Raw genomic sequence first — 24,510 nt, 5'->3', positions numbered from 1 at the left:
AAATATCTATTCTATTTCCCCTTCCAATTGAGATTTGTGTATCCCTCCAACTATCTATGTTTCTTAACCTGGGTCTATGATTTGTTCTCAGACCTGCTGACCTAGGGATAGTGCCTCCCACAGTGGGCTAGGCCCTCCTATATCACTCATCAATCAAGATAGTGTCTCACAGACATTTCCACAGGCCAATCTGATTGAAGCAGTTCTTCCTTTAAGTTTCTCTCTTCCCTGGTGATTCTAGGTTGGTGTTAAGTTGACAATAAAAATTAGCCATCACCACCTGTTAGAATTATATTAAGTGGTTTCTTTCACCTTGAAGGGAAAGCTAGATTGAGGAGATGATGATCATTTGGCGATTTCAGATTTTCTTTGTAAAGACTTGAAAAATAAAGTTTCAGGAGATTTCTCTCCTTTTACCTGGGGGGGGGGAACAAATAAAACCTCTACCTTTTACCAGTGTCCTCACCTTTTTAGAATATTTTGGTCGTTTTCAGAACATCTTGACTGCAGTTTCCCTTCCCTCTACTTCCCCCAGTTTCTCCCCCCACCTACCCTCTCATTCATATCCATTCTTCTAATTCCCTTCAGAAAAGAGCAGGCCGGCCTCCTAGGGATACCATCAAACACTGCATAACAAGATACAGTAAGACTAGGGACATACCCCTCATATCAAAGCTGGGCAAGGCAACCCAGTAGGAGGAAAAGGGTCCCAAGAGCAGATGAAAGAGTCAGAGATACCCCACTTCCACTGTTAGGAGTCCCACAACCACCAAGCTAATAGCCATAACATATATGCAGAAAACCTACCACAGACTCATGTAATCGCTGTGATTGTTGCTTCAGTCTTTTTGAGCCCTTACAAGCCCTACTTAGTTGATGTATGTGGGCCATGTTCTCCTGGTGTCCTGACCCTTCTGGCTCCTGCAGTTCTTACTTCCCCTCTTCCACAGTTTCCTTGAATTCTGAGGGGAGAGACCTGATGGATATCTCCAGTTTGGGCTCTCTCTCTCTCTGCCTGGTATTTGGCTTTTGTCTCTGTAACATCTGACTTCTCAGTGGAGACTGGAAAAGCCAGAAGGACCTGTACAGATTTCCTTCAGACTCTTAAGAGACAACTATAGCCAGCAAAACTTTTAGTCCCCACAGAAGGAGAAAACAAGATATTCCATGATAAAATCAAGTTTAAGCTATTGTCTATTTACAAATCCAGTCAAACAAAGTACTAGAAGAAATCTTTCAACCTGCCTCTGTTTCTTAATTCTGATGTACATACGTTTTAATCACCACTGTGTAAAAGTTGTTGGTTAGGTCTGGATTATTACTGGACATCTTGGGTCTTACAATTCTCTCCTTATGCTTTATCTTTATTCTTTGAAGTGATAAATGGACCTATTTGCTCAGTGAGTAAGGTAGAACTTTCCCCAGTTTGTATATGTTAATTTAGCAGACTCTTTCTGTTGTTCTTTATGAATAATTCTTTCAAGTTTTATTCTCACTTAGTTTCTTTTTGAAGTAATCGTATAAGTTGTTTTTAAGGCGATGAAGAAATTAATAGAACAAATTTGCTGGCTTAATAGCTAAAAGTTCTGGTTCTATAATGGTGGTGTTCTTACATGACTCCTAGAAACATAATGACTGTTTTCAAAAGTAGAGTGTAGACATGGGTATGAAAGAATTAAAGCATCTTCACTGAAGGAAATTGGGAAGAAGATTAACTTTGTGTTAGTAAATATCAAGATTAAGATAGTATAGCAAAACTTAAAAGAATAGCTATGATCTAATCTGTAATCATTTCAAACAGTAGCGATAAAGATTGTTTGCCATAATATCTCTCAAATAACTTGAGTTATATTACAGTTTTTGAAGCAATAGATGAAATTAAGCTTCATTAACTAATTTTAAACTTTTTTTAGGTAAATGAATTGGTGGATGCCAGAGATGCCGGCCTTGGTGCTTGGTTTGAAGCACATATACATAGTGTTACTAGAGCTTCTGATGGACATTCACGTGGCAAAACTCCACTGAAGAATGGCAATTCTTATAAAAGGACTAATGGAAATGTAAATCATAATACCAAAGAGAACACAAATAAATTGGACAATGTACCCTCTACGTCTAATTCAGACTCTGTTGCTGCTGATGAAGACGTTATTTATCATATCGAGTATGATGAGTAAGTGCTCATATTATTGAGGACTTCATTCATGTTTTCGTGTATAGAAGCAAGGCTTTGCATTTCAAGATTATTTTGAATAGTCTTTCTGAAGAAATTATTTAGAGGTCATATTCAATCTTTTCGTTTCTGCTTGCTTAGTGATTGTTATCCAACAAGTAAGGGCCCTTTAACTGTTAGTCATCTCTGGCTTTTAAGTGACTTGTTTTTATCATCCTATTATTGGCTTATTTTGTCCTGTTCAGGTTTCTCTTTGTCTGTTGGTTCTATTTAATATCTTAGGAAGCATTTTATAGCATATTATAATATATATTAGAATGAGGCAGAAATACAGAAGCTGCTTTTTATTGAGATAATTTACATACAGATTACTCATTTGAAGGAAATAATCCATTGCTTTTTAATACATTCACAGGATTATGCATTGCCGCAAAGTTTAGAATTTTTCCACCACTCTTACCCCAAATTATGAAATGTCATGTGCATTGACAATCATGCTCCAGTCTCCTTCTCTAAATAAAGTTATGTTCTGAAATATTATGATGGAAGTTGGCCTAGAGAGTCCAGATTCTAGCACAAAGTTTTCTTATTAAAAATATGGAACAAAAGTTATTATTTGGATACACTTAAATATTATTAAGCACACAGAAAATTCTTGCCACATGCTATGAACTCAGACCTTAGAGTGGGTGTGCATTTTTCTAGTATAAGTTGGTTATAAGAAAACTTTAGTAGAGGCTGCTGAAAAGACCACTGAGAGGTTAGGTGCACTGACTGTTCCTCCAGAGGACTCAGCTTCAATTCCCACATGTTACAACTGTCTGTAACTATAGTTCCAGGGCATCCAAGACCTTCTTTTGACCTTAGTGGGGAACCAGGAATGTATGTGGTACACAGATACACATGTAACCCAAACACCCATACACGTTTAATGATGATGATAATAAAAATACTAAGAATAATAATATATAATAGAATTTTTAAAAAGAAGGCAACAACATGGCAGAAATTCCATTTCCAGGATATTTGGAAGCAAAAGTAGATAAAAATCTTTGCTCTTCTGATATTTATGGTTTTGGCTAACCTACCCGTACTACTTATCTCAAAAGAATTATCATACTGTTTTTAATTTTAGCCCACAGTAGTAGAACCAACAATGAGAATGCATATAAAGATAATGGGTTTGGCCAGGATTGGTAATATTGGTGAGTTGGTGCCAGTGTGAAATGATGATAAATATATGCTGTGGCATAGGGCATGGCAACAAGTTACTATAGGGTAGACTTGTCTACTGTCAACAATTAATGCTTAAGTTCTTGGAAGAATATTATCTTTATTTTGTAAAAATTTTAATATGTAAAAAAACAAAAACAAAAAAAATTTAATATGTGTCAGTATTCTGCCTATATGTATATCTATGTACCACTCGTGTGCCTGGTGCCCACAAAGTACAGAAGAAGGCATAGGAGTCTCTGGAAATGGAGTTGCAGACTGTTACAGGAATTCTGTCACTGGTCCGCTAGCCTATTGAGAGGAGCCTTTTGATCCAAGAGGTGGAGTTTTCATTGGGGATGGATGTGATCTGGGGAAGGGGTGGGTGGTACATGGGCCTTGTCAAGCCAGTAAAAAACCTGACCCACCTCAGGTTTTTATTTTAAAATATTTTGTTCATTAGTTTTATAATAAATAAGCAAAAAAGAACTAAGCAACACCTGATGCCCAAAGTTTGGCATTGCTAAATATGTGAGGCATCCAGCTGCTGTGCCACTCTCTGGTGGAGGGTGAGCAGCCTTCCACTAGCCCCTTTGGTCTGCTTTCCTATGTTAGTGGGTTCTCTGATGTGAATTCAGGCAGCTCAGCTCTCCTTGAGTCCCACTAACTTGAGACTCTCTTGGGACTTGGAACTTTGCAGCTGCTGTTGCCAAGTCACTGGCAGTGGGCAGAAAGTCAAGGTACTTAACATAGCCATGCCTCTGGGGCCAGTTCTGCCTGGCTGCTTGGATGAACCTCCCCACTGATGTCACCATGGGTGACAGCTTGAGAACAGTCAGCTTATAGAATATTGAGTTAATGCAGCTTCCCTCCTCCTGAACCTCCAATTGCTGCCATGTTGCTGCACATGCTCCACCTGCTGGTCAGACATCATCACTACATCTGCACAACCTAATCCTCCTCCTGATGATATGCAAGCCTTGCAGATAATTTCTAAGGAGAATAATACAGTTTTGACTGATAAAGTATTAGCTTTAGAAGTATGTACTAATAAAGAGAGTAAAATTTGATTATGCAAACCTTAAAAACATACTATTCAAGAAGATGCAAGGAGAAACCATAAAACAAATATCTTGGAAAACCTCTATAAATGATCAAAAACTAAAATTATCAATACAGATAAATGGGATTAAATTACAGGCAGATGTAACTATAATTGTGACAAAATCTTAGCATCCAAATTGGCCTCTTTAGGGGTAAACATTCAGCTTCTAGAGACTGACTTATCTCAGGTGAAATAAAGTACAAGATGACTTGTAGGCATAGGACCTGGAGGACAGAGAGGAAAATTAAAAACATATGTGACCAACATAGCAATGTACTTATGGGGATTACTACAGCAGTGGAAAACACAGATCATTCCTCCAATTTCAGAAACCTTAAAATAGAGAATCTTTCAAGGAGAAATAGTAAAAGTTTCAAAGTTGTGCATAAACACAACCCAACAGCTGGTGACTTCTCAAAGGTTCCAATAACCTTACTTTTAAAATGGTTAAATATTAAAGCTTTCTGGGTGAAACAATGACCTTTGACATCAGAAAAATTACAGGCCTTAGAACAGCTGTCATAGGAGCAGCTAAATGCTTAACATATTGAAGAGTCCACCAGTCCTTGGAATTTTGTCGTTAAAAAGATACCTGGAAAATGGACAATGTTAACAGATTTGAGAGCCATAAAGCTATTTATCCGATGGGCTTTCTACAACCTGAAATTCCCCTGCTGTTGAAGGTTACCCTGCTCCTCCGACACCCCTTGGGGGAGGGGTGAGAAGATGCAACACTGACTCAGGCACTGGGAGTCAGTGAGGAGCAGAGCATGCTGCAGACTCCTTTATTAAGGAAGTTAGATCTGCCTTTATACCCCTTCCCTAAGTCCTGTTGACTCAGGTGGCTGACTCCGCTGTGTCGTCCCTTCCTCATTGGTGTCTCTGGGTCAGGTGTCTCTCAGTCAGCTTCTCTGGGCATTCATGCAGGCCTGGCCACTTGGCTCAGGAAGGAAGTGCCTGCAGCTCATGTGGGCTGGCCTGGGCACCGGAGGCAGGGCTATTTCGGCTTGGGTAGGCTGGCTGCAGTTTCTCCTATACTCTGCTTTCTCTATTGCCTAAAGGATAGTCTATTGTAGTGATTGGTGTAAAAGACTGTTCTTTATTATACCTTACAAGAACAGGATAGAGAAAAATTTGCCTTAATGGTGCCTACTTACAATAATTCACAGATTGTTAAAAGTTATCATGGGAAATTCTCCCACAAGGGATGTTCAACAGCCTCATTCTGTGCCAGTATAACAGTTGTAAATAATTCCTAGTTTCATCAGCCCATAATTTGTCATTATATGGATGATATCTTACTAGCTGATTCAAACATTAGAAGAAATATTTAAGTAAGTGAAGAAAATATTGCCTTACTGGGGATTATGCATTACTCCTGAAAAAAATACAAAGGAGATTCTATTAATTACCCAGGATATAAAATAATTTTACAAAAAAATAACCACAAGAAGTACAAAGAAGTATCAGAAGACTTCAATTTTGGACTCTAAATGACTTTGAAAAATTACTGGGAGATAGTAACTGGCTTTGGTCCACAGTTGGATTAACAACTCAAGAACTAAGTTACTTGTTTCAAACTTTACAAGGTGGCAGGGACCCAAATAGTCTAAGAAAATTATCAGCGAAGTTGAAAGAGAATTGACTCTGGTAGAGAAAAAAATTCCAGGATGCACGTGTGAATCGCTTGGATCCAGAGTTTGATTGTATCCTAGTTATTCTACTTTCCACCCATTCTCCTACTGGGATTCTTATGGAGAGAGAAGATAATATTCTGGAATGGATATTTTTGCCACACAAACAAAGCAAAAAAAATTAAAGAAAGGCCTATGTATAAAAGGTTTCTGAATAGATTTTAAAAGGAAAATTTAGACTTTGTCAATTAACAGGAAAGGAACCAACAAAAATTGTAGTACCTTTTACTAACGCTGAAACTGAACATTGGCAAGGGACTTACAGTAATTTTGGGGAGAGATTTAACAACAAATGACCTCAGATACAAGAGATTTCAATTTATAAAAAGAACTAACTGGGTCTTTCCTCACATTGTATAGGGACACCAATATCTGGAGCCCATACACTTTACAATGATGCAAATAAATCAGGAAAGGCAGGTTCTGAATCATGAAATTAAAGTGACTCAAAACCCTCATGATTCTGTTCAAAAGTCAGTATTAATGTAGCTATCATGGTATTACTAGATTTTTCAGAACCTCTCAGTGTAGCAACTGACTCTGAGTATATTAAGGTTATTTTACATATTGAAACCACTGAACTTACTCCTGATGATTCAGAGTTAATTTCAGTATTTTTAATTGTTTTATTTTAATTTTAAATAGCTTGTTTTACATGCCAATCCCAGTTCCCTCTCCCTCCCCTCCTCCCAAACCTTCCCACCAACACCCCCTCTCCAGCCTCCCACCCTATTGCCAATTCCTTCCGCATAGGGGATATCTAGAGTCTGTCATTTCACTCAGGGTAGGGTCCAGGCACTCCCCTAAGAGTCCAGGCTGAGAGAGCATCCCTCTTTGTGTTATGGACACACGATGTCTGTTAGTATTCGAGGGATAAACACTGATCCACTGCTCAGGACCCAGGCCTCCTCACTGACTCTCACATTCAGGGGGTCTGAATCGGTCCCATGCTGGCCTCCCAGCTGCCGGTCTGGGGTCCAAGAGCTCTCCCCTGTTCAGATCAGCTAATTTCAGTATTTATACAATTACAGTAAATAGTCAGGAATAGGAATCCTTCCATGTATATAAAACACATATCAAATCCCATCCAGGTCTGCCAGGCCCTCTACCACAAAGTTATGATGAAATTGATCAGTTGTTAGTAGGAAATGTGCTGGAAGCCTCAGAATTCCATAAAAAAACACCATGTTAATAGCAAGGGTTTGAAAAAACAATCTTTTATTACTTGGCAACAAGCCAAAGAAATTTTAAGGAAATGCCCTGCTTGTTCTTTGTATAACCAAACTCCACTTCCTGCAGGAATTAACCCAAAGGATACTCAAATAAGATTTGGGAAATGGATGGGTTTAATTTTGCAGAGTTTGGAAAATTAAAATATGTAAACCACACTATACATACATATTCAGAATTTCAGTGGCTGCTTTGAGTTCTGAAAAGGCTGAGTATATAATTATACATCTATTAGAAGTTACAGTCATCTTGGGAATACTTGTACAAATTAAGGCTGATAATACTCCAGCGTTTGTCTCTAGTAAAATTAAAGGGTTTTTTCTTTGCATGTTACAACATAACACATATAACAGTTATCCACACAGTCCTACAGAACAAGCAGTTATTTAGAGATCTAGTTGCACTTTAAAAAAAATGCTTAATAAACAAAACGGGGTAATAGTGACTCTTAGAGATAGATTGTACAATACTTTATTGACAAAATTTTTAATGCTATTGAAAAGGGAACATCTTCAGAGTGACATTGGATAAAACAAAAAACAAAAACCCATTGAACTAAATCAGCCAGTATACTTTAAAGATATGTTGACCTCAGAATGGAAACCAGGATATGTGTTATATTGGAGAAGAGGTTTTGCTTTTGTTTCTACATGAGAAGAAAAGCTGTGGTTGCTATCAAAATTGATAATGATTTTATTTGAATGGGAGAGACCTCTTGATTAGGAGAGGTTCACCAACTGATGAGGCGATTCAACCTGATGAATGGGAAAACTCACCAAATTAGTGTTGGGAAGGGTTTTGGTTTTGTCTTTCCAGAAAAATAAAAACATCCAAGACCTTTGGACAAATAAGACATTGAAAAGAGGGTAGAAGCATACGAAAATTACCAAGAAAAAGAATAATCTGGCCTAATGGTATAGAATAGGGTAAAATTTCAAAAACCTGTTAAATGGTCTGTTTTTTCTGCCTATACAGATATGTTAAACAGGTTATCTTTATGTATTCCTGACTCAATAACTAAAGCTGGCTTTGGAGTTGGAGTGTGGCTCTCTCCTTCTCTAAACCCAAGTATGTTTGTTAAAAGAAAATTCAAAGTCTTCATTTCATATCAGAAGAGCCATCTGGTCTGTGACAGAAGAAAGCTGAATTCTAGGGACATTGTCACTAATCTCTTACCCCTTGAATTTATTGACTCTTTAAAATTTTTCCTAAGTTATAAGCACTATTTCAAAATTTAAACTCTCTGTTTTGATACTAATATTATAAAGTACTAACTTAATTCTAACCTTAGGCTTCATGTAACTTCCTGTATGTTATTTCAGACTTGAACTTAAATAGATATTTAAGAATTAAACAGGGATATCCCCAATGCATTTAATAGATCATGATCCTTTAACCTCCCTGAGATTTAGAGCATGTGGCATTTAACATGTTTAAGTTTTCTACAATGAACAATAAGTATTTCTAACTGATCTCTGAAGCCTCCAAAAAGATGATTCTACCTGGATTGTGATAATACCACTAAGCTGATAACACCATCCAAAGACAGCTTTTAACACAAACTGATAGTGGCTAGCTCGATGGTTCACCCTCATGCACTATTCCAGCCAGGACTTCAGACAAGCCCTGTAGTTTTCCATTGCCCAGAAACTGGCAACAAATGATGCATCTATCTTTCCCAGGATTTGACCATTGTTTCAGGTTTTTCAGGATCTTCCTAGAGATTTCATCACCCCACAACAGGATGTAATTTTAAGATCATGACACCCACATTCCCAAGAGGTGGGGTGGGTTGTTTTCTCTCTTTCACTGGATTATAGATATTTGTCATCATATAGGGGAGATTGGTTACTAGTTGTTACTGGGTATAGTCAATAAAAAAATGGGGGATAGCTATGATATGATAAAAAGGTAGATTATTGAATCTACTTTCAAACTAAAAAAACTACCACTCTTCAATAATTTACACTAGTATGAACTTTTGTATATTGTTATAAATTTAAGGTTATTTTTTGTTACACTGTATGATTTCTACTTCTGTTTAAGATATTTGTATATTGTTAAAAATTTGAGGTTATCATCCTCATACTGTACATCTCTTTCTATTATTGCTTAAGGTATTCCATATACAGCTTGTTTGATTGTGCAATATGAAGTTTTAGTCCTTAAAAGCTATTTAGGATAATAAAGAAATACAGGTTTAATAGTCACCCATAACTGTCAAACTTAGAGTCATGTTAGTTAGGTTTCTAGGTATACAGACATATATTTCAGATAGGTAATCTTCGAACACTTCAAAGACCTACAGAATATGCCATGGAAAATGTTTTAATAACTTAGATTTTTCTCAATATGAGACACATCTGCTCTTGGCGACACCTGTCTACTTCTAAAGAGAATGGGCATTGAAGAAACTTCATATGGAGTTTACTTTCTTTGTAGCAAAAGCTAGTCATTAGGGCAAGAAACTGCCCTTGCCTCAACTGCTGCCAGTATGCTGCCCAAACTGGACAAGCAAGACACAAAGAAAGGTGACTGCCGAAATTTGCCAAGACAGGGTAGGACAGTCCTTCAAAATTTCCTGCTTCTGAAAAAAAGTATCAGATATTCTAAGCCTGTAGGCCAAAAATGGATGTCCCAGTGTTGCCGAGGAACCTTGGTGACTGTCTAGGCAGCCAGCAGTTTCTGAATTTCTCACATTTTTTTGCAAGTTGCTTGCTTGCACTTCTTACTTACTCAGATAATATTTCCTTCGCAGGTCTTTGATGGGGTTGAAGATGAAATGGTTACAATTTTCCCAAATCTTGGCTAAAAGCATATTAGATACAAAATTTTGGACTCTTCGGGAAAGTACAGCTAATGGAGCCAAATATATGAACTAGACAGTGAGAATGTATTTCTTACTTGATAATTGTTCTTTTATGTAGTTTTTTTGTTAAGGTTATTACCTTTACTTTCTATTTGAGCAATGTTTGATAGTTCTTATTGTATATAATTTTACTGTGTTAGAGTTAGAACCTTTCCTTCCTAATTAGACAAAAAAGGGGGAAATATAATAGGAATTCTGCCATTGACTAGTCTGCTAGCCTAATGAAAGGAGCATTTGGCCCAAGAGGCTGGGTTTTCATTAGGGATGGACATTAGGGCAGCAAGCGAGAGAGCTTTTCTGCAGTAGCTTGCGACCCACCTCCGGTTCTTATCTTATATTTTGTTCTTTAGTTTTATAATAAACAAACATAAAAGAAATCAGTAACAACAGACAACTAGTTGTGAGCTTCCTTGTGGGTGATCACAAAGAGAAAACAGCTATATAAAATATGGTCTATTGTGTAGTAAACTGTTGAGCTTTTGTAACAAAGTCCTTGGTAACATAAGGACTTTGTAATGTAAGATGCATCAATATGACATAGCATGGAGGTGGTAGCAAATTTTGTTAAGCCTTTCTGGTCATTAGAAAAATGAACCCTAAAATAGAATGAACTACTTGTTGACTTTAATACGTCATCCAACAAGTTCATCTTTGGATGGAGAATGCATTGAAAAGTATTGGTCTAGTAGTACAAATAACAGATTTTTAAAATTTATGTTTTTAAATTTCATTCTAATTCCAACCATAGTTCTCTTTCTCACCTCTCCTCCCACAGTCCCAAATAAACAGATTTTAAACCTTTTTTATTTTTACATTTAGTCATTCAAAAATGAGGCACAGTGTGAGAATAAGTGGGTCTCTGCCTCCTCTGGCTGCTTTTAGGACTTCTTTCCTCCTTGGGTTACCAGGTTCAACTTCAGTGTGAAAGTTTTGCTTTGTCTTATTGTATTTTATTTTGTCATGTTCAGTTGTTATCTCTAATGGGAGGCAGAGAGGAAGGGACCCAGAGGGGAGGGGAGGTGGGGAAGAACTGAGAGAAGAGAAACTATAATCAGGATACACTGGATGAGAAAATATATACTTTCCATTATTAAAAAAACGTCTGAAAATCCTCATTTTTAACCCAATAAAGCTTCAAACAAAAGATATATTAAAAAAATGAGGCACAGGTGAATAATACCAGCTTGTGAAAAGCAGAAGCAGAAGTATCATGAGTTTAAGGCCTCTCTAAGCCACAAATCAAGACTCCAGGTTTTTGTTTAAGACAGGGCTTCTCCATTCCTATGGAGGGATATTATTGCAGCCCAGATACACGAAAGAGGGCCTAAGCCCTCCCCCAAATGAAGTGATGGACTTTGATGGCCCCCAGTGGAGGGCCTCACTATCCTTGGGAGTGTATGGGAGGAGTGTTGGGGGGGTCAGTGGAAGGCATGGGAGGATGGGGAGGGTGAGGCAATGGGAGGATTGATATGTAAAATAAGATTGTTTATAAAACTAAAAAAAAACATACACCATGATCAAGTAGGCTTCCTCCCAGAGATGTAGGGATTGTTCAACATATGAAAATCCATCAATGTAACAAACTGAATGGGGAAAAAAATCACATGATCATTTCATTAGATTCTGAAAAAGCCTTTGACAAAATCCATCACACCTTAATGATATTTTCTATTTTTCATATGTGCATCTTCAGTCCATGTAGGTTTAATTTTGTAAAGGGTATAAGGTAGGGACAACTGGTTTACCCAGCACCTTTTATTCAAATTACTCCTCCTTACCAATTACAATTTTGATATAAATAGAATAACTGAACACATTGTTTTTCTCCTCTATTCAGCTCTCACTGATCAGTTTCTCTGTCACGGCCCATGTATATACTATCTAATTAACCTGTGTTCATAATGATCTTAAAATCTGTTAGTTGCCTCTGACAAAATAAAGTATCTCCTTGTGAATATTAAAAAGAAAAAAAAGACAGGGCTTGTGTAGCCCTGGCTGTCCTGGAACTCATTCTGTAGACCAGACTGGCACTGAACTCAGAGATCCTACTGTCTCTGCCTCCCCAGTCCTGGGATTAAAGGTGTATGCCACCAGGTTTAGCTAAGACAACACTAGTTTTAAGAATGTAGCCAAAGAAACAAAATAGACAGGATCTTTTTTGTTGTTCAGTTTAACCCCAAACTCTTGGTCTCAAACAGGCATCTTGTTTCAGCTTCCAAAGTAGCTATGGGTACAGGCTAATACCACTGTAAAAGCTGTAGTAAATTTATTTTTTCTGCTGGATTACAAGATCCTAGTGAGGCAGTAGAATGTGAGTGTCAAATAGGTAGTGCTACAGTTACATGGACTGGTTGTTCCCTTAAAACAGCACCTATACAATCAGGCACATATTCAGAGTAAAACTTAAAATGTAAAACTGTCATGAAGAAAAATTGAGAACTAAATCTTTATCTTGAAGAACTTGAATCATGATAAGCTTTTATTGTAAAAGCTTCATCTCGGGAGGAGGTTCTGTACAACACTGCAGGAGCACCAAAATTTACATCTTTGGAAAGAAAGAATGGTTTGATTTGTGATATGGCCATTGAATAAGCACAGGTTGTTCTTCAGCTGTAGACTGGGATGCACAGAGAAGATAGATTGCAAAGAGAATTTGTAAAGTTAGTAGTTACACTAAGTGACTTTAGTCTTCACTATAATTTTGATTTTCAGAGTACTTCATAGTTCAGATAGGCTACCAATCATCCTTTTTATGATACTAATTAAGCACTACATTTTTCTCAATGATCTGGTTTGGTTTTTTTTTTGGGGGGGGTGGCTTTTCAGGAAAGTTTCCAAAGTTTCCCTGTGTAATAGTTCTGGCTGTCCTGTCCTGGAACTCTGTTTGTAGGCTGGATGACCTTGAACTTAAAGAGATCCACCTGCCTCTGCCTCCCAAGTGCAGAGAACTGTGTTTACACTTAGGTTTTTTTTTATTGCAGATCTAACTTCTGAGTGCTGCAGTGGATTGAACAAAAACTACAATCGAGCTAACATAAACTGTGATTTAACACTGAGAGAAGTTTAACAAAGGAATTCTTAGATGATAAGCATTTGATCATCACTTTAAAATTGAATTACTCAGAAGTTGTTTACATTTTAATTAAAAGTTACTTTGGAGGCAGAGTCCTCATATTTCTGGATTTGTGATTCTCCACACAGTTTCCAGAGTTCTAGGATTATAATATGTAGATGAACAGCTCCTTACTCCCCATGTTGGAGGTTGGAGATTGAATTAGGGCAATTGTAAACTAGGCAAATACTCTACTACTGATATAAACCTCCACTACTTCAAAAAGCTATTTTTATAATAAAAGTCAGATCTTACGTATTATCAGACCAAATGAATTCTCTACCAAAAAAAAACTCATTGGAACAAATTTACTTGAATCAGATCAAGGTTAAATTGTTATTCCCTGGCATTTTTAATTACTTTCTACTCAGGACAGAGCTAACAATTTTTAATCTATATGAAAAATGATAAATGTTTCATAATTAAGATTTTTTAGGTAGAAATTTTTTTAAAAAAACAAGAAAACTTGAAATCATTGCTATTTTCTTTCTCAGAATTACGAATACAAGTCAGGTGTGGTGGCATAAACCTTTAATGCCAGCACTTGGGAGGCAGAGGCAGGTGGATCTCTGAGTTCAGGTCTAGCTTGGTCTACATAGTGAATTCCAGGACATCCAGGGCTATGTGGAGAGGGCCTGTTTCAAAACTCAGAAAAAGAAATTATATATTAGAGAGAGATAAACTGAGTACACTGAGTTCATGCAAAGGTTATACTGACATTTTAAGATGTGTTTTTCTGATGTTAGTTAATGTCTCTTCTGAAGATTACTTGATGAACATAGGCTGAGTTGCTGAAGATTTCTTAAGAAGAATGTGTAGCTTGTCGGTATTACAGCCTAGATTAGCTAATAGCTGTCATTGATATCCTGCCACAGCTAAAAATAAGGTATGTGCAGTTAACAAACTGCCTGGTATAAAAGTAGTTGTTTGTAGCTCCCCTGGACTGAACTGTTATCCCTTGTTTTATTAGAACTCTTATCAACATGGTATTTGGAGGGAAATTTATTATCTGGAGATTTAGATTTTGATGAATCCTTAAGGTGTTTTTTTAAAACACTCTTAGTGAGCAGACACAATTTACCTGTGAGGGCAGTTTAACTCACTTTCCTCACACTACAAAATCCTGATTACTGGGGAAAGATGAGGCCTGTCTGAAAACTTTTTGTTGTTTTAGTTAGCTTTAAATTTCTGTGTAGTCAGGGATTATCTTGACTTTAGCTCTACTTGAGTGTGAATACTGGGATCAGAAACGTGCACTACCACACTGGCTTGTGTGGTTCTAGGAACATCCCTTACTTGTGGCTCTTACTATCATCTTTCCATCCTCTCTTCTATGATAACCCCTGTGCCTTGGGGAGGAGGTTATGATAGGTACGTCCCATTTAGAGCTGGGCACTAAGACAGTCTTACTCTCTACCAGTTAAACAGCTGTGAGTCTATATCACCATATGCCAAAATATGCTTCTCTGATGAGGAATGAGGGATGCACTTACTTATGGCTGTAATGAGAACTCAGGGACTGGGGTAATGTAGCTCAGTGGTAGTGTTTACCTAGAGAGCACAAGGCCCTGAGTACAGGGTGGATCTCTTGAGTTCAAGACCAGCCTGGTCTACAGAGTGAGTTCCAGGAGAATATCTCAGGGCAGTTTAATATCATGTGCATTAAATAGAATAATATTTACTTGTTTTAAAACTTAAGCCTTTTTGATTTAATTTCCTTCTGTAAACATCTACTTGAAGTGTGTCTTTTTTTTTCTTACAACTTTGAAAAAATACCTAACAGTGGAATGCTCTGCCTTTTTAAACTATTGAATAAACTCAGATTATTTTGGTAAGTATTTTAAAGTATTATATTTTGGCTTAGATATATTTAACCAAAATATGTTTCTGTCTTTATAAAAATAGTAATTCATCATTGCTAATGTGTTTGAAAATGGGATATATTGCTATATAATTTGTAAAATCCCAATATAAGTAGTTCAAAGTAACCTGTTGTCTGTAAGCTCTAAATTTAAGGTATGGGATGTCATAATATTTTCTGTTAGCATATGAAATGTTTCCTTTTGCATGCAGTTTGACATTAAAGATTTTCTAAATTAGAACATGCCTACAGATGAATGGTGTCCTTATTTCAACCTATTTCCCTCAGTAAGCAATGCTTTGAAGAAATATGGTTTCATTGGTAACTGCCTTGATTTTATTTTGTTTCTTTTTTGTTTGTTTGTTTTTTGTTTTGTTTTTACGAGACAGGGTTTCTCTGTATTGTTTTGGAGGCTGTCGGTCCAGCCCAGCCTCGAACTCACAGAGATCCGACTGCCTCTACCTCCCAAGTGCTGGGATTAAAGGCGGGCACCACCACTGCCCGGATTGTTTTTAGTTTTGAGTCTTGGAATTTTTAGCTTACACTAGCCACTTATTAAAATGAAATTTCAGTATTGAATGCAAACCTATTACATTCCCTGGAATGATAATGATGTCATTTAGTTAATGATAATTGAAAGTACATACTCTGAAGGATAACTAGTAGAATTTTATTACATTTGGGGCAGTGCAACCTTATTGGGAAAACTTAAGCTTTTGGTTTATTTAATGTTTATTGGGAATCAGAATCTCACCAAAGTGCTATAAAATCCAAGATGTACTGTACCTACTTGGACCAGTGGAATAAAGCCTTGACTTCCAGGTTCTGAGAAGCAGGAAAAGACGTTAGGTTCTTCTTCCCATAAGAGTAAAGATTATCTTTGGTACAGTAGTAAGGAAAGTTGCCCTTGGTCCATTGCTCCAGTTCCTTACGCATACTTTAATCTGTTGAGAAGCTGTTTAAACTCCCATGTTCCCTGGATTACTTGGTGAATGTTACACTATGAGCTTTTCTCAGTGCAATGCTGTAAGAAATAGCTGCCGGTTCGCAATAGCCTCATGGGAAAGGGAATGCTAGGTTAGCAATTGCCTATGCTTAAATAGCTTTATCAAGTTCCGGCATAATTAAAATTTTAGCTACTTAAACATATTTTACTTGATATTTTAAGAACACTGAAGACAAAATTTAAGTATATTGTTCTTAGCCCTGCATAGATTTCTGTTCTCACAGATATAGTTTAGATATAGCTTAATACCCAGGGATTTGTGTAGTTGGAGCATATTGATTGTGACAGAGTGAGAACTGTTTTGACCAAGCTTTTATAGGTTGGAACCTTCTTTTAAGTCTTTAGCTCAATTGGAGGGATGCCCTTGAAATGTGTTATGGGACCTGGTCTTTTCACTTCATGTTTCAAGATGGGCTCACGTCTTCTCATGCATGCTGTCACCATTGTGCTACGTCACTGTGACAGATCCGCTGTTAGTTCTTCACCAGACAGAAATCAGTGGAGCCCACCTGATCTTGAACCATGACCAGAACACAAACTGAAAATAATTTTTAAAAAAAAAACCTCTATGAAATTTTGAAACCTCGACTGTTTTGTTACAGTGATGCATACAGACCATTGAAGTTGCCACCTAACTACTTAGGCCAAAGATTCTTAGGGAGAAGAGGAATGGCATAACCAAAATCAATTTCAAACATAGTGGTTACTGTGTATGATATTTAATTAAGAAACATTGGAACTGGAGAAATAACTCAGAGGTTAAGAACAGTTAGTGTCTTTGTATAGCACCAATGTTCAGTCTCCACACAAAAGATGACTCAGAACCATACATAACTCCAATTCTAGCCATGTTTGCCTCTTTTGGCCCCTGAGACTAGCTAGGAAAGCTTAGATGACAAATACATATTTCCAGTTAAACATCCATAGAGAGATATATGGGTTTGGTTTTTGTTTTTTTAACCTGCCCATGTTCCACATACATACAGGCTGGCAAAATACTCATACAAATGAAATGAATAAATTTAAAAGCAGTTTAATTATATAAAAAGCAGGTTTTTTTAACAAGCTGAAAATGTTCCCAAATATTCTTCAGTGTGTTATATCCTAAGTGTGGAAAAGTGCAAACAGGCTACCTGCTTGCTTCTCAGTGAAAACTTGGCATTTCACTGTGTTAGTTCTATGATAACAAGTATTTCCAATTGGAGTACAAGCTAGAGAAACATCTATTTCTGTGATCTTGAAGGTTAACAGTGGGAGCTTGAGAGTAGATATATAAGACTAGATTATCAAGGGTATGTGGTAAGAAGAAATGACTCTAAAGATAGATTTAAAATTATGGGTATTGTTGTACTTAGGAGTCTGTAGTCTAGCTGGGTTCCATAGTGAATTCCAGGAAAGCCCAGACTACAGCATGACATGATGAACACATATTTCCAGTTAAACATCCAGAGTAAGATGTGTGTGTTTGTTTTACATTTTCTGTACAGTAAAAGAATAAGTAAATAACCCCTCCTGAGGGGAAGGAAAAGAGAAAGCACAAAATTTTGAAATCTAAGAACCATTTGGTGAATGTCTTATATGTGTCTTTAGTGACCTTGGTGGACACCCTGCTTTTATCTCCAGAAGAGAATTCTAATGAGCTTCAAGAGTTGAGTTAGCTGATAACAGTCAACTGTATTATTTTTAAGATCTGTCATAATGTTTGTGTTCTTTCCTGTGATTCCCAGATGATGATTAATTGGCAACATTCCAGAAAAAGCTGAAATCCATGGACCAGAAACAAACTGGCATTGGAGAACAGTAGAAATGCTCAAGCATTAAGTTTACTGAGTACTTTGAAAGTAGGCATATGAATGGGGCCTGGAATGATGGACTTGGTTAATTTGTGTTAGGGAGCAGATTAGCCATTTCTATTGTACTGTGTTTAACCCAAGAAAGAGGTGTAGAGTATATAATAAATGTATTTAACACAATAGAAAATGGAAGGAGATACCACCATGAAATGCTGGAATTGGCATAAGCCATTCAGATCAGAAAAGACAGAACATACTAGGAAAGGAATTTTGAAAATCCCAAATGAATAATAAGAAAATCTAAAAAACTATAGAAGAGTTTTATAACTGACAGAATCTAGAACACTAAGCAGCAACAAAGAAGAAGTTACCAGAAAGAAAACAAAAAATCGAATTAAGCTATACTTCATTACTTAGCTGTGAATGCTATTAAGTCAATGTGTTAAAAATACTGACTGTGAGTTCGAGGCCAGGCTGGACCGACAGCCTCCAAAACAATACAGAGAAACCCTGTCTCGAAAAACCAAAAAAAAAAAAAAGAAAAACCAAACTGACTTACTGACTTTAAAAGCCACATGGAACGGGTGTTGGTGGTGCACACCTTTAATTCTGGTACTCTGGTGGCAGAGGCAGGTGGATCTCTTTGAGTCTAAATAAGTTATTTTACTTCTGCACTTCATCTGCAAGTTTAGGATAAAATGACTGCATTATCTCTCATAGGATTGTTATAAAAATGTGTAGCCACTTAGAATAATTCCTGGTGTGTGCTATGTAGAAGATATGAGGGAATATGTAGATTGGAATGATGGGTATAGTAACCATCTAAAAAGTACAGAGTAGCATCTTAGTGTGCTTGGTGGGTATGCTGTTCAGAGCTCCAAGAAAGAATTCAACCATCAGCTTCAAGAAGTTGAGTTAGCTGGTAACCTTCAACTATAAGCACAGTATTTAAACCAGGTCATCCTCTTTCAGAGTACAGAACTTCTAGGTCCTGTCAGTTTCTGACCAGTGTGGTGCTCTGGTTAATTTCTGTACCTGAGTTCAGTATTGGGTGGGCCACTACTTACCCAGGTTTCTGAGGCCTTCCCCTTTTCCTTTCTTTCTACACAATTGACCATCATCATAGTCTAAAGTCTTCTCCAGTTCTTCCCCATATCTTTGGTGTTTTGGAGACTTGCTTCTTGAGTTCTTTGTAAATTTTGGAGATCAGCCGTCTATCAGTTGTGGGGTTAGTGAAGATCTTTTCCCATTCTGTGGGCTGCCTTTTTGTCTTGTTGACTGTGTCCTTTGTCTTACAGAAGCTTCTTAGTTTCAGGAGGTCCCATTTGTTAATTGTCGATCTCAGTGTCTGTGCTACTGGTGTTATGTTCAGGAAGTGGTCTCCTGTACCAACTCGTTGAAGAGTATCTCCCACTTTCTCTTCTAAGAGTTTCAGTGTGGTTGGATTTATGTTGAGGTCTTTGATCCATTTGGACTTAAGTTTTGTGTGTGGTGATAGACATGGATCTATCTGCAGTCTTCCGCATGCCAGTACCCAGTTATGCCAGTACCATTTGTTGAAGATGCTTTCTTTTTTCCATTGTATATTTTAGCTTCTTTGTCAAAAATCAAGTGTTCATAGGTGTGGGTTAAAATCAGGGCTTTCAATTCAGTTCCATTGGTCTACCTGTCTATTTTTGTGTCAATACCAAGCTGTTTTCAGGACTATAGCTCTATAACAGAGCTTGAAGTCAGGTATGGTGATGCCTCCTGAATTCCTTTATTGTATAGGGTTGTTTTGGCTATCCTGGGTCTTTTGTTTTTCCATATAAAGTTGATTATTGTTCTTTCAAGGTCTGTGAATAATTGTGCCTGAGTTTTGATAGGGATTGCATTGAATCTGTAGACTGCTTTTGGCAAGATTGCCATTTTTATTATGTTGATTTTACCAATCCAAGAGCATGGGAGGTCTTTCCATTTTCTGGTATCCTCTTTGATTTCTTTTTTAGAGGCTCAAATTTCTTGATATACAGGTCTTTCATGTCTTTGGTTAACATTATCCCCAGATATTTCATGCTGTTTATGGCTATTGTAAAGGGTGATGTTTCTCAGCCACTTTATCATCTGTATATAATAGGGCCACTGATTTTTTTTAGTTAACCTTGTATCCTGCCACTTTGCTGAAGGTGTTTATCAGCTGTAGGAGTTCCCTTGTGGAGTTTTTCAGGTCACTTATGTAAACTATCATATCATCTGCAAATAGTGAAAGCTTGACTTCTTTTCCTATTTGTATCCCCTTGATCTCCTTTTGTTGTCTTATTGCTGTAGCTAGAACTTCAAGTACAATATTGAAGAGATACGGAGAGAGTGGACAGCCTTGTCTTGTTCCTGATTTTAGAGGAATTGCTTTGAGTTTCTCTCCATTTAGTTTGATGTTAGCTGTTGGTTTACTGTATATTGCTTTTATTATGTTCAGGTATGTTCCTGTTATCCCTGATCTCTCTAGGACCTTTATCTTGAAGGGGTGCTGGATTTTTTCAGAGGCTTTTTCAGCATCTAGAGAGATGATCATGTGGTTTTTCTTTTGCAGTTTGTGTATATGGTGGATTATATTGATAGATTTTCTAATGTTGAACCATCCCTGCATTCCTAGGATGAAGCCTACTTGATCATGGTGGATGATTTTTCTGATGTGTTCTTGAATCCGATTTGCTAGTATTTTATTGAGTATTTTTGCATTGATGTTCATGAGGGAAATTGATCTATAGTTCTCTTTCTTAGTTGTGTCTTTGTGTGGCTTGGGTACCAAGGTAATTGTAGCCTCGTAAAAAGAGTTTGGCAGTGAGCCACCCGCTTCTATTGTGTGGAATACTTTGAGGAGTATTGGAATTAGCTTTTCTTTGAATTTCTTGTAGAATTCTGAACTAAAGCCATCTGGGTCTGGGGGTTTTGTTTGTTTGTTTGTTTGTTTGGGAGACTTTTGATGATGTTTGAGCTGTTACCTTCATCTTAACATCTGCTTCCCAAAACATCAGGCAACAAATAGGTAAAAATAACTATTTTTAGTATTTCTAGGAACAAACCTATATCAGATCTCAGACTACAATCCTTTAAAAAGTCTGTTTATAAATTTTAGGAGAAGATTTTTAGTCTAACTTAGGTTGAATATATGCTTTGGAGAGTCTGGAATTGATAGACACTATGAGTCCTGTATGGCCAACTTTTAATTACTATGTATGTTCTAATGTGTTGGCATAGTAAAATGTGTTTTGCATGCTACAGTTTGGTTGGAAGAAGCATTTCCTATGTGGAACAGGACCCTCAAAATTTGAATCTGCTGTATATAATTTCCTTTGGTCAGTCTATTTGTCTTTTCCTCAGGCTATGGATCATAGCCATAGATGAGCTGTGTTCTGAGGCATTCTATGACTCCAGTGAATCTTGCCTATGGCTGGTGTTAAGAACTCTAAGACATAATGTATAATCACAAATCCTGCACGAAGCCTGATGATCACATTTAACTTGTCGGTGTTCAGAATTCCTATCTATGTAAAAAAGGAGACCAGTGGGGTGGTACACATGCCAAGACTGGAGGATTGCAAATTTGTGAACAGTTTGAGCTACCAACTAAGGCCCTATCTCAGATTAACAAAACCAGCCAAATAAGGAGAAAAAGCTTATTCAAGCGCTTTATTTTTTTTCAAAATGTTTGCATTCTGCGGGTGGTTTTTGCTGTTGAAATGTTCTTCACTTTTTTATATAAATTTCAGTTATGATATCAAAGTACAATTTTTGCATTATAGTTGAGAAAATAATCCCCTCTGAAAGAAACTTTCATCCTAACATGAGGCAGAAAATGAATTCACGATTTAAGATTTAAAAGATCTAGTTAGCCGAATTGGTGGCTCACATCTGTAATTCCATTGTGGTTCCAGGTAGTGTGAACTACAGTGAGACTCCCATTTCTAAAAGTAAATCTAACTTCATTTTGTATACTGAGTAAATGTCAGTTATTTGTATATTCAGGTTTTGACCATTGAACTAGAAGAAAACTGTGGATTTAATGGCACTTGTCAAAAAAGATTCCTATAAGGTTTTTTTCCAGCAACTTATGTTTATTATGTACTGTGTTTAGCACTCAAAGGGCCCAACATTTTTAGTTTTTAAAACCACCAGGTAAGGCACTAAATTCGTGTTTTTATGCATGAGGGAGGAATAGTCACAGAGATTTAGAACAGCTTTCCCAAGGGTACACAATAGCAAGAAACCAAATTGGAACTCTAAACCCAGGCAAGGTAAAAATGGAACATATTTTGAATGAAGACCTAAGGATAGTAAAGAAATAAGAACTTTGTTATGTTAGTTAAAGGTTTAAGGCTGTCAAATGCTTTGTTCTGAAGAGAGTGTTTGGATTTCTTCATGGGATTAAGACATAAATAAGTTCCAAATGCTTATCTCTGGTTCTGTATCAACTACCTTCTCTATCCTGTATCAGAACTGTGTCAGGACAAGGCTTTGCTTACATCATTACTGTCTGAACAGTGGCTAATTATTCAGAAGCTTTGCAAAGGGAATTATGGCACTGAGGATAAATGGACCAGAATGTCTCTGCTGCCACTCACCAATACTAGACTTTCCCTGGTCCAATTAACTGAAAAGTAGAGACTTGATTAAACTCGGTGATTAAAGATCTCAAGAAGAGCCAGGCGGTGGTGGCGCACGCCTTTAATCCCAGCACTCGGGAGTCAGAGGCAGGCGGATCTCTGTGAGTTCCAGGCCAGGCTGGACCGACAGCCTCCAAAACAATACAGAGAAACCCTGACTTGTAAAACAAAAAAACAAACAAACAAACAAACAAAAAAAGATTTCAAAAAGTACTTATTGTAAGAAAGTCAAATATCTTGTAAGAGTCATGTGCTTGCCTAGCCCTGGTTTGATTTGGAAGAACTATGACCAGCTGCTGGAACAGCTTCCAACTACAGATCAGTTTGGATCTGAACATGCTATTCTTATTTGTCTCAGGGCCAGTTTTCTTTCCTTAATTTCTGCATTCTTTCTCTCTCTCTCTTTTTGTGTGTTTGTTTTCTAGACAAGGTTTCTCTGTGTAATAGCTCTAGCTGTTCTGAAACTCACTTTGTAGACCAGCCTGACCTTGAACTCACAGAGATCCACCTGCCTCTGGATAAAAGGCATGCACCACCACCGGTCGACATTTTCCGCCTTAGTAATACTGATTCTCAAGGGAATCATGAATATTTTTGTATTCCTATAGCATGTGGTTAACTTGACTGACTGAAAGATTGGTAGAAGTTTAACGTTGAGTCTCATTTCCAGAATTCCTTACTTGGGCCTGAAGCGTAGCTCGAGAACGTGTTTTTTAGTGAGTTTGCAGATGGTGATAATATCCTAGTTTTTTTACCACACTTTGAAGTTCCATAGCAGTATGGCTCACCTCCATTGACTGAACATTTTAGGAGTGGAAGCAAGTGCTACTCATTTCTTTGTAATAAATAATACACAAAGACTGCAGCAGATCCTAAATCTATAGAAGCCAGGGTGTATTGTTCGATTGCTATCTTTAGGCTGACGATGTCAAATTTGGCCTAAAAGAAAAAAAATTTTTGAGACGGCATCCCTATGTAGTCCTAGCTGTCTTGGAGCTTGCTATGTAGCCAGTCTGGCCTCAAACTCACAGAGATCTCTTTGCCTCTGCCTTACAAGTGCTGGGATTAAAGACATGAGCCACCATGCAGGATTTAAAATAAATTTTAAGGGATTAAGGTCAAGGATTATGTTAGGTGTCTTTCCCTCCACCATGCTTCTTCTTCATCTACACATAAAATTATGGGGTTTTGCTGATTTGATTTAGTTTTTGCTCCTAAGCATTACTAGGGAGCATTACTATATTTAAGAACAGTAATTTTAACAGGAATATTTTCCAGGGAAAATGGAAGATGTTAGGGCATGCTAGCGTTTGATGAACTAGCTCTATGATCAGGGAGAAGCCAACATCTAGATCTGATAAAATGATAGTGATGATTAAAACTTTTTTATAGTTATTTTTATTTTATATGTATGGGCATTTTGCCTGTATATATGTCTGTGCACCATGTATGTGCTTGATGCCAATGAGCTCAGAAGAGGGTGTTGGATCCCTTGGGACTGGAGTTGCAGGCAATTGTGAACAGTCATGTGGGTTCTGGGAACTGAACTCTGATCCTCTGTAAGAGCAAGTGCTCTAATACAGCAATAAGTGCTCTTTGTGACTGAACCATCTCTTCAGCCTTATTGACTATTTATTTGTTTAGTGTGTATGGATATTTGTCTGCATGTATGTCCCTGCCACTGTGTGTTTGCCAGGTACCCACAAATGCCAGGAAGGAGTGTGGGATCCCATAGGACTGGAGTTTCAGATAGTTGTGAGCTGCCATGTAGGTATTGATAATTGAACTCAGGCCCTCCAATGCCTTAACTGA

At 37.3% G+C, this 24,510-nt stretch overlaps 1 protein-coding gene across 1 annotated transcript in view; it reads left to right on the top strand.

The window, feature by feature from the left end:
* Uhrf2 (ubiquitin like with PHD and ring finger domains 2) overlaps positions 1-24,510 on the top strand; it is a 74,444-nt gene that overhangs the window by 24,826 nt on the left and 25,108 nt on the right. The window contains exon 3 of the mRNA XM_005063700.4: positions 1,914-2,173. Within this exon, the coding sequence (XP_005063757.1) occupies positions 1,914-2,173 (260 nt within the window). The remainder of the gene's footprint in view (positions 1-1,913; positions 2,174-24,510) is intronic.

The sequence above is a fragment of the Mesocricetus auratus genome, unplaced genomic scaffold, assembly GCF_017639785.1.
Source record: "Mesocricetus auratus isolate SY011 unplaced genomic scaffold, BCM_Maur_2.0 Super-Scaffold_4256, whole genome shotgun sequence".
Classification (NCBI taxonomy): Eukaryota; Metazoa; Chordata; class Mammalia; order Rodentia; family Cricetidae; genus Mesocricetus; species Mesocricetus auratus.
Note: the sequence above shows the minus strand (reverse complement) of the source record. Positions and strands in the feature narration are given on the sequence as shown.